This window comes from Bidens hawaiensis, unplaced genomic scaffold (genome assembly GCF_021521415.1).
Source record: "Bidens hawaiensis isolate Kalapana, Puna unplaced genomic scaffold, B.hawaiensis_p1.1 tig00025013_1, whole genome shotgun sequence".
NCBI lineage: Eukaryota > Viridiplantae > Streptophyta > Magnoliopsida > Asterales > Asteraceae > Bidens > Bidens hawaiensis.
The window spans coordinates 165,607-175,115 of record NW_027493976.1 but is presented as its reverse complement, the minus strand read 5'-3'; the positions used below and the strand labels follow the sequence as shown (position 1 = coordinate 175,115).

Sequence of the window (9,509 nt, the reverse complement as noted above, 5' to 3'; positions counted from 1 at the left end):
AAGCTAGGCATTTGGCAGTCAAGGGTAAACTTTGACACCTCATCCGGCTTGCAGCATCGGTTAGGCGGAAGGGATAACGAACAGTCAAACAGGAACTCCAGATGGAGGCCGCTCACCAAAAGCGTCACCAAGATATTCGCCACCGAGGAGCTCCCATGGCCAAAGCCTCAAATAATCCGACATCGTCACAATGCTGATCGGAGCAAATACTGTGACTTTCACAGGACAAAAGGCCACAACACCGAAGAATGCATAGACGTAAAGGACATGGTCGAAGCATTTGTCAGAGATGGGACGCTTGCGCACCTCGTGGCGCAATGAACGCTGAGCAGGCTGATGCGTGTAGAACCCCAGCTGGGGAAAACACGAATAAAATTCCAGCTTCAATGTGGAGACTACATGCTGCGTAAAGAACGAGATCCCGAACCAGGTGCGTATCGGCTCGATGGCACTCCCATCCCAACAACATGGAAGGGAGCTCATTTACACAGTTTGCATGTAAATCAATTCCAAATTTGTAAAGAAAAGGCCAAGAGCCACTTCTAATGGAAACGATTCTCCTTAAAACATTGACGCTGATGATTTTACATTTTTATGAACTATCAACACTAATGCCGGTTTTCACCGCATACATAAGTGTGAGTCGTTGCGTGGGGAAGGCGGCAAAACCCGCATAAACCCAAAAAACGACAAATCTTCACGCAGGTCAGTTGAAGGGGAAAAGTTCAGTCCCATTAAATGAAAGCGCCGGTCTATCCGCATGAATCATGAAAAAGGGAACTGAACACTAACCTATTGACAACCGCGCGTCGAACGGTTAATTTATTTAACACGGATATGCCGGTTTTCACCGCATAAATACGTGGAAAGTCGTTGCGTGGGGAAGGCGGCAAAACCCGCATAAACCCAAAAAACAACAAACCTTCACGCAGGTCAGTTGAATGGGAAAAGTTCAGTCCCATTAAATGAAAGTGCCGGTCTATCCGCATGAATCATGAAAAAAGGGAACTGAACACTAACCTATTGACAACCGCGCGTCGAACGGTTAATTTATTCAACACGGATATGCCGGTTTTCACCGCATAAATACGTGGAAAGTCGTTGCGTGGGGAAGGCGGCAAAACCCGCATAAACCCAAAAAACGACAAACCTTCACGCAGGTCAGTCGAAGGGGAAAAGTTCAGTCCTCCCATTAAATGAAAGTGCCGGTCTATCCGCATGAATCATGAAAAAGGGGAACTGAACACTAACCTATTGACAACCGCGCGTCGAACGGTTCAAAACAGAATTTCTAACAAAAGGATGAGGAAAACCTACACGCAGGTCAGATGGTAAAGTTTAGCCATCCTACTACGTGCAAGTGACGGTCCTACCCGCACAATCACGAAAGAGGAAGCAAAACTTCACACCTATTATCTACCACGTTCAAAGGTTAACTTATCCTCAGAAAGGATGAGGAAAACCTATACGCAGGTCAGATGGTAAAGTTTAGCCATCATACTACGTGCAAGTGACGGTCCTACCCGCACAATCACGAAAGAGGAAGCAAAACTTCACACCTATTATCTACCACGTTCAAAGGTTAACTTATCCTCAAAAGGATGAGGAAAACCTACACGCAGGTCAGATATAGGTAAAGTTTAGCCATCCTACTACGTGCAAGTGACGGTCCTACCCGCACAATCACGGAAGAGGAAGCAAAACTTCACACCTATCTACCACGTTCAAAGGTTAACTTATTCTAAACACTTGGAAAATTGCTAATTTAAACTAAAGTATGCAAGTCATACAACGTTTACAAAGCAAGGAACCCAACGAAAGTAGCGGTCTTACCCGCAAAAAGATTTATATTTCACAATGATTCATTACAAGAATGGCCGGGTAACTATCCGCCTACAAGAAAATAAATCTATACAGGCTAAATCTATCCTAACAGTGGGAAGGGATATTCAGGATCAGGCTTCAGGGCCACTTCCACTTGGACCAGCACCGTCAGTAGAGCGTGGCAGTTCAAGGAAAGCCTTAAGGATAGCTAGCCCATCATCAGCAGCAGCAACTTCATTCACCTTCTCCACCACCGGATGCGGGAAGGCGGCGTACTGATTCACTGCTTGGTCGTAAACAGCTTCAGTATCAACATTGTACAAAGGGAAGTTGGAAGGCGGGATGCCTTTCTCAACGAACCCTAGACCAAGCAGGAAGCCGACATTTTCCCCATCCTCGTGAGAAGCGTTGAGGGCTGCGCTCATAGCATCATCGTAAGAGGTCTCAGCAAAGACCCGATGCACAACCTACAAAAGAAAATATACAAGTGTCAAAACCTTTTCTATTTACAAAGAAAAGCGTAAAGACAAGAAAAGCTTACCTGAGACAACGCTTCTCGAAGAAGCCATTCCTTGGCAACCAGGGCTTCTTGGAGGGCAGCTTGAGCTTCGTTACGGGCGCGATCGGCTTCACTCTTGTTGAGGTTGGCAAGCAACACTTCTTTAGCCGCAGCCTCTTTGACGCCCTTCAGCTTACGCTCAGCATGGTCAAGCACCCCCCTCTGGTCCAAGATTTCTTGGAGCTTTTTGGCGTCTTCCATCGCCAAGGCATCATGAGCCTGCTGGAGAGCCTCTAACTTGGCTTTAAGTTCTTCATTCTCCACGCGCAGAGGCTCAGCAACAGCTTCAGCCTTGGTGGCCCTCTCGGTTGCGTTCCTTGCAGTTTCCTTAGCCAGCCGAAGCTGTTCATTAACAGCTTGGGCAGCCTTGGAACGGGCCTCAAGTCGAGCCTGAACTTCAACCTCGAGGGTCTTGAAGGCCTTCTCCTTCTCCGCAGCCACTGCGGTAAGTTTTTGGTTCTCCTCCCGGACAGCCCGCGCCTGAGCTACTTCCTTAACGCGAGCTGCTTTTAACTTGTCGTTTTCACGACAAAGCAGCTCGACGCGCGGCTGCATCCGGACCAGGAGAACCCGAAGCTCATTGCTAAGCCTACCCTCCTGGTAGCTAGCCATGGCTTCCCCCAACGCACCACTAGGAGCAGCGTGACGAGCCCACTCCACGCACTCCACAGGGGTGCGAAGGGTTGTTCCTCGGCGAATGTTCCATCGTGGAACATACACTTCATTGGAATCCGACACTGCAAAAAACAAAGCAGTTAGGAAAAGATGATAAAGAAAAAATATATAAAAAGGGCCAAAAGAACCCTACGCACCTGTAGGGTCAATTACAGGCCGATAGCCGCCGAACCCATCACCTGAACCCAACGGAAATCCATCCAAGAGGTCAGGCAGATGGGAAGGTGGCAGAGATTGGCGGGAAGCCCCATGCGTACCTGATGGATCGGCCGTCGTTGCCGATGGCGGGGGCATGGTAGCAGCCGCCGCGGTCGCCGCCGCGGAATCCGCAGCAATAGTAACCGCCGGCTCGGTGAAGGATGCTGTAAAAATAGCACTCACAGCCGGCGGTGACGTCATCTCAGCTGGAACAGTCGGCTCAAAGGAGTGAGCAACTGAACCAGCGGAGGCAGGCGCAGGCGCCTGGGTCGACGCCTCAGGTAGGCTGACCAAGCCTACCGTCATTGGCGGGGAGGTACTACTCTGCACTCCACCCTGGAATGCGTCAACATCCACGCCTGCGTAAAGAAGATTAGTGTTAAATGATATTAAGCTATGAAGATAAAAGCTAAAGGAAAGTTGTACTTACGGGTTTTCTTGAGCCTGAAGGTACGGAGAGGCGGGGACGGACCCGATGGAGCCGGCCTCTTTGCGCCGGTCACCGTCGTCTTCTTTGGCTCTCCGGAGGTGACAGTCGCAACCTCTGGAGCGGTGGTCTTATCACCACCGGGATTCCCCGCCACCTATTCGCTCTCGGTCTCCGAATCAGACCGAGGCGCTGGATCGGCAGTGGAGACCTTCTCCTTCCCCTTCCCGCCGGCAGCCTTCTTCTTCCGCACCAACGGAGGACCATCTGCGGATTCCTCATCAGAACATACGATTAGAGGAATTCCAGCAGAGGTTTCAACATTGAGGGGTCGAGGGTCAAAGAGCGCCTTACCTGGCCGACGGGCGCTAAGGATCTCATGGCCTAGCGGATAGACCTCCACGAACCGATCCGCCGTTTGTTCCAGGATGGGCAACTCGTTCTCGTCCAGAGCACGAGTACCCATCCGAGCGGGACCGTCAGCCTCCCGCGGGTTCAGGAGCGACTGCAAGTCGTTCCCCTCTGAAATAAACAGGAAAAAAGTTAGAAGAAATTCTAAATCAACAAAAAGAAAGAAAGCATACCGTAAGGAACAGAGTTCGAACCGTATTCGAGGACGATTGGGATCTTTTGCGCATCGGCAGCCTTCCACACTCGGCTCATCCCCAGCATCACCATCCCGGACTCCGCAAACCGGTAAACCGGAGATTGGACCCGAGATATCTTCGAAAACCATTCCGCCTCCTGGTAGCTGGAGGCGTGAAGGCTTGGGAGAGCTTGCCCGTTCTTGAATTTCATGGCAATGGGGATGACGCGAGCGGATATAAAGAAGAACTCCCGCTTCCACGAGCGAAGACTGCGCTCGGTCGCGCAGATCTTTAAACCCTTAATCCGGGTTGTCAGGGTATACCACCCCTGGATGCACCTCCAAGTGTAGAAGGTCATCAGGCGGTCAACATAGGGCTCAACGCCCAAAATCCGGCACACCCACTCGAAGTGGCGAATCTTGGCGATCGCCATGGGGTGCAACTCGGTCAAATGAACACCGTGCCTCTCAAGGACACGGTAAACAAACTTTGTCAATGGGAACCTAAGATTCCCATAAACAAAGAATGCAGCATAAACCCCGATCTTGCCTCTGGGGGCATCGTACACCGTCTGATGGGGTTCAGGAAACTCAGGCTCGAGAGACTCGAGCATGAACTTCCTGACGACGTACCGATACAGATCGCCAGGCAGAGCACACTGGCACTCGCAGCAGTACTCTTGTCATCGACTGCAGATTCGAGATCACGAGACATCTTGAAAAAAGAAGAAGAAAACGATTTCGGGAGAATGCTTGCCTGAAAAGGTGAGTATTCGCCGGAAATCGCAAAGAAGATGAAGAGAAGAGTGAAAGTATGGATTACAAAGAGCCCTCTACCCCTTTATATACTAATCGCAATTAATGCGATGAAATTAATGCGGAAGAGAGAGAAAACGAAGGTGCAATGAAACTATGACACGTGGCAAAAAGCAAGCTGGCAACAGCTGTTGACAGGACGCATACCATTAATTTCGCGGCCACGCGCCCGAAAAATCGCGCCCACGCGCCTGAAAAAGCGTCTGGAATGACCATGTACTGTCACGTCACCATAACTTCCTGCACGATCTGACACAGTCAGAAGAAATCGTCGCACGACGTTTCAGAGTTTTGGACTGTTCTTTCCACCAACTCTTCGAATTTCAAAATTCAAAATTCAAAATTCAAAAAGATCAAAAAGTAGGCGGGAAAATACCCCTTACCTTGGCAAACAAGTAACCGTAAGACGGATGCGGGTACAGTGTTAAGGCAAAACCCTTCACATACCGAGCACCCGCAGGGAATTGAAGCCAAGTAAACCTTGGCAAACAAGTAACCGTAAGACGGATGCGGGTACAGTGTAAAGGCAAAACCCTTCACATACCGAGCACCCGCAGGGAATTGAAGCCAAGAAAACCTTGGCGAACAAGTAACCGTAAGACGGATGCGGGTACAGTGTTAAGGCAAAACCCTTCACATACCTAGCACCCGCAGGGAATTGAAGCCAAGTAAACCTTGGCGAACAAGTAACCGTAAGACGGATGCGGGTACAGTGTTAAGGCAAAACCCTTCACATACCTAGCACCCGCAGGGAATTGAAGCCAAGTATACCTCGGCAACCAAGTAACTATAAGCCGGGTGCGGGTACAGTGTAAAGGCAAAACCCTTCACATACCTAGCACCCGCAGGGAATTGACGCCAGGAATACCTTGGAAGTAAAGTAACCGTAAGACGAGCGCGGGGTACAGTGTTAAGGCAAAACCCTTCACATACCTAGCGCTCCGCTGGGAATTGAAACCAAGAAGGATCTTCTGGGCAATGCTTGCGGAAACGGAAATAACATCCCCGCATAGCGGGAACGTCGAGAACTACGTTGTTTGAGGCTCCAGGATGGAATTGGTGGTTTTAACATAATTGATCACTATGTTCAAAACAACCAAAACCTCATGGAGAATCCACACAAGTGGGACTCAACGCTCCTGACTTGCGAGGAGGTTACAGACCTACCCGCATCATACCCAAAGACCAAGCAGGAAACTCGGGAATTTCTGCAAGTGACAAGGACTTCCGCGGGAGGAATCCCCATGGAAAACCTTAAAAAACCCTTTTCAAAACCCTTAGCTTAAGTCCAAAAGTTCACCTCACTTTATTAAACACTCATGAGAAGAACATTGGACTGGGGGGACTTGAAGAGGTAGGTCCCAGCAGAGCCCAGTTGGACCCGCAAGACTCACCTTGAAGAGGAACGTCTGCGCAGAAACCAACTGGATCCGCAGGACCAACCATGCTCAGAGACGTGACGTCCTTACGCGCAGTACGCAAGCTGTTCCCGCAGGAAATGCCTCCCAATGGTGAAGGACTCCGCCTGTCCCCGCAGCCTCGGATACAAGCCATCAGGGAAGGCCACCCGCGCAGCAAGGCTACACGCACAAGGCACTTAGCTCTCAATCACTCAGTGTCACCTGAAGGAATGAGCAAAGCCGGGACAATCCCGCACAAGGGCGGGAGGGGGAATACTCCCGCCCAAATAAGCCAGTCCGTACGATACGGGAAGATCTTCTGTACTGTACCTGACGAGGTATGGGAAAAAGATCTGACTAAAGATACGACAGCTTATTGACAACAGTATGGCGAGCAGCATGCTCCTGTACTGTGTCACTATTAGCCGCTGCCTACTCACCAACTACTGCCATACCACGTGCGTAGCCGGCAGTTGGTGGAAAAGGAATAGTACACAGCAGGCCTGGTCACTATCAGCCGCTGCCTACCCACCAACTACCAGCAGGGCACGTGCGTAGGCCACTGTTGGTGGAACAGGAACACTGTTGCAGCCGGCCACCCCTCCTTGGAAACCTACCTTCGGATATAAATACCACAAATGGTATGACCAACATATCTTATCTTATATCATCATATTATACCTGATATCTGCTCTAGCAATCTCTTAATATACACTTATATTTAAAGAGCAATCTAGTCTGATTCTCACGCCGGAGGGTGGTCACAAGGAGGAACCCCCCCCCCCCTTCTCAGTGACAAGCTCACGGTGTCTGTTTTGCAGGTTATCAGAAGAACCATCTTCTCAGGGTCTAATCCCTCGTGGGAAACATCTATCTAACCCCCAGGTTACCAGTAATCTGCCCGGGGTCCGGTTAGTGTTTCTTCAGTCTGTGATGTGTCTTCACCGCGTGATTGTGAAAAGTTAATGAATGATGTTTCTTGTGTGTTTGATGGAAAGCTTTGTATTCTTGTAAGTACTTAATTTCTTTCTTTTGTTTGTTTATATGTGTTAATGTTGAATGCTTATATGATTCTCTCTCTCTCTATAGTCCTTATGTATATTTGGTGCACAATCTGTATACAGCTATTCTTCTCGGTTTAACTTGGTATCAAAGTCAAGTAGGGGTGATTTTCCAGTTGTATTTTTATAGCTCGAGCTCAGCTCGTGAGTAGTCAGTAGTTTTTCACGTTCGAGTTCGGCTGTGGCTTAACTTGTCTATTATTCATTGATTATTTAATTAGTAAATTTGCATACATTTATAATTTTTCTACGTATTGTAATTATAGTTTCTATATATAACATAATGTATACTCCATATTATTTAGTTACTTTTATCATAGTTTTATATATGATTATATGATTATATTATTATTATTATTATGTAAATATATTTTTAACAAACCATTCCATCTTGGTGGAGTGGCCAGGCTGATGAAGGATAAGAACCTAACCTCCTTGAGGTCTTAGGTTCGAATCTGGAGACCGTCCCAAGTTTTCTATTACAGTGCATTTACTCCAGATGGCTTGCTCTTGTGGAGGGTACAACATCTGTCAAGTGTGGCAGGTGGCTGGAAATTTTCTCGGGGAACGTCTAGCTAAACTCGGATGCCAAGCGTGGGCCCGGTTAAGACAACATAGTCTTGGCCTGAGTGGGGCGGTTGGAGCTTCCGACTTGGGAGCTGCGGTCAACTTAACTGTGAAATTCGCCGTTCAAAAAAATATATATATATTTTCAACACATTAAATAATTTATATAAATAATGGGCTTGTTTAGACTCGTGAGCCTCCTCGAGCTCAACAAGTGAATAAATAAATTTAAAAACATAATTTGAATCAAAATCACATTTCTTTCGCCCGCCTCCAAAATAATGGCACATGATTTGTAAATTTTGAAGCATTTGAAACCCACAGGTGATCTTACAATATTATATTGTGGATGGAATCAGTAGGTAAACAATGTTGGGACAAATATTCGGAAACCTATGGTGGATCTAACACCCGAAGAATTTACCACATTAATGTCAACAAATTTTGAATCCGTGTTTCACATCAGTCAACTAGCATATCCTTTTCTTAAAGCATCAAAAGCAGGCAGTATTGTGTTCACATCATCCGTCTCGGCCTTTGTCTCACTCAAATCCATGACACTCCAAGGAGCCACCAAAGGTAAATTAAATTCTCATATTGTTTAATGCTAGAACATATAAGTTAACCATGTTTACTGTCGTTAATCGGTTTCAGGTGCTATTAATCAGCTTACAAAAAATTTGGCTTGTGAATGGGCAAAAGATAATATCAGAAGCAATGCTGTTGCCCCTTGGTATATTAAAACCTCCATGGTAGAACAAGTTCTTTACTTCTTTAATGGTTACATTAATGTTTTTTTTTTTTTTAAGAAAATAAAAATTAAGCTGTGTCGGGTTTGATTTAGGTATTGAGTAACAAAGAGTATGTTGAAGAGGTTCTTCATTGCACGCCACTTGGGCGACTCGGGGATCCAAATGAGGTGTCATCACTCGTTGCGTTTCTTTGCATGCCGGCTTCGTCATACATTACGGGGCAGATCATATGCGTTGATGGTGGGATGACTGTAAGCGGTTTCTACCCGCGACACGGCTAAGTTTTTTTTTCTTTTTCTTGGTAATCTTGTTTTTCTTTTTGATGACTTGTAAGAGGTGCTAATTTGTTAATTTATTGATATTTGGATATATGATGACTTGATGACTTATTTTTTTGAAAGGCCAATATATTAAAACTGAAAAAACGGGGGCTGCAAGAAGCAAGAACCCCCAACAAGTACAGAAAACAAAATTAAAAAAAAAGAAACAAAAGCGGTAAACATCTTGCAATGAAAAATTAACAAAGTTAAATCTGCAATATTTCTCTCAATCTAGTGAAGATCTTTTGCTCCTATGTATTACCTAAAAGAATAAAGTTATCTTGATGTCGTTTATCACCTTGGCTAGCGAGAAATTTTTGCCAT

General features: G+C 46.8%; 1 protein-coding gene across 1 annotated transcript; it reads left to right on the top strand.

The window, feature by feature from the left end:
• The first annotated feature begins 7,417 nt into the window (after window positions 1-7,417).
• LOC143570620 (tropinone reductase homolog At2g29260, chloroplastic-like) lies at window positions 7,418-9,236 on the top strand. The gene is made up of 4 exons (XM_077056227.1): window positions 7,418-7,495; window positions 8,476-8,692; window positions 8,768-8,874; window positions 8,958-9,236. The coding sequence occupies exons 1-4, from the start codon at window positions 7,451-7,453 to the stop codon at window positions 9,144-9,146; spliced, it is 558 nt and encodes a 185-aa protein (XP_076912342.1). The 5' UTR covers window positions 7,418-7,450; the 3' UTR covers window positions 9,147-9,236.
• Window positions 9,237-9,509: the final 273 nt, after the last annotated feature.

What these genes read in the sequence shown, in the direction of transcription:
- LOC143570620 (XM_077056227.1), top strand. Translation starts at nt 7,451, where the DNA reads ATGAATGATGTTTCTTGTGTGTTTGATGGAAAGCTTTGTATTCTT. An exon ending in ATGGAAAGCTTTGTATTCTT is followed by an intron (nt 7,496 to 8,475) that starts GTAAGTACTTAA and finishes TGGAATCAGTAG; the next exon opens with GTAAACAATGTTGGGACAAA. An exon ending in ACTCCAAGGAGCCACCAAAG is followed by an intron (nt 8,693 to 8,767) that starts GTAAATTAAATT and finishes AATCGGTTTCAG; the next exon opens with GTGCTATTAATCAGCTTACA.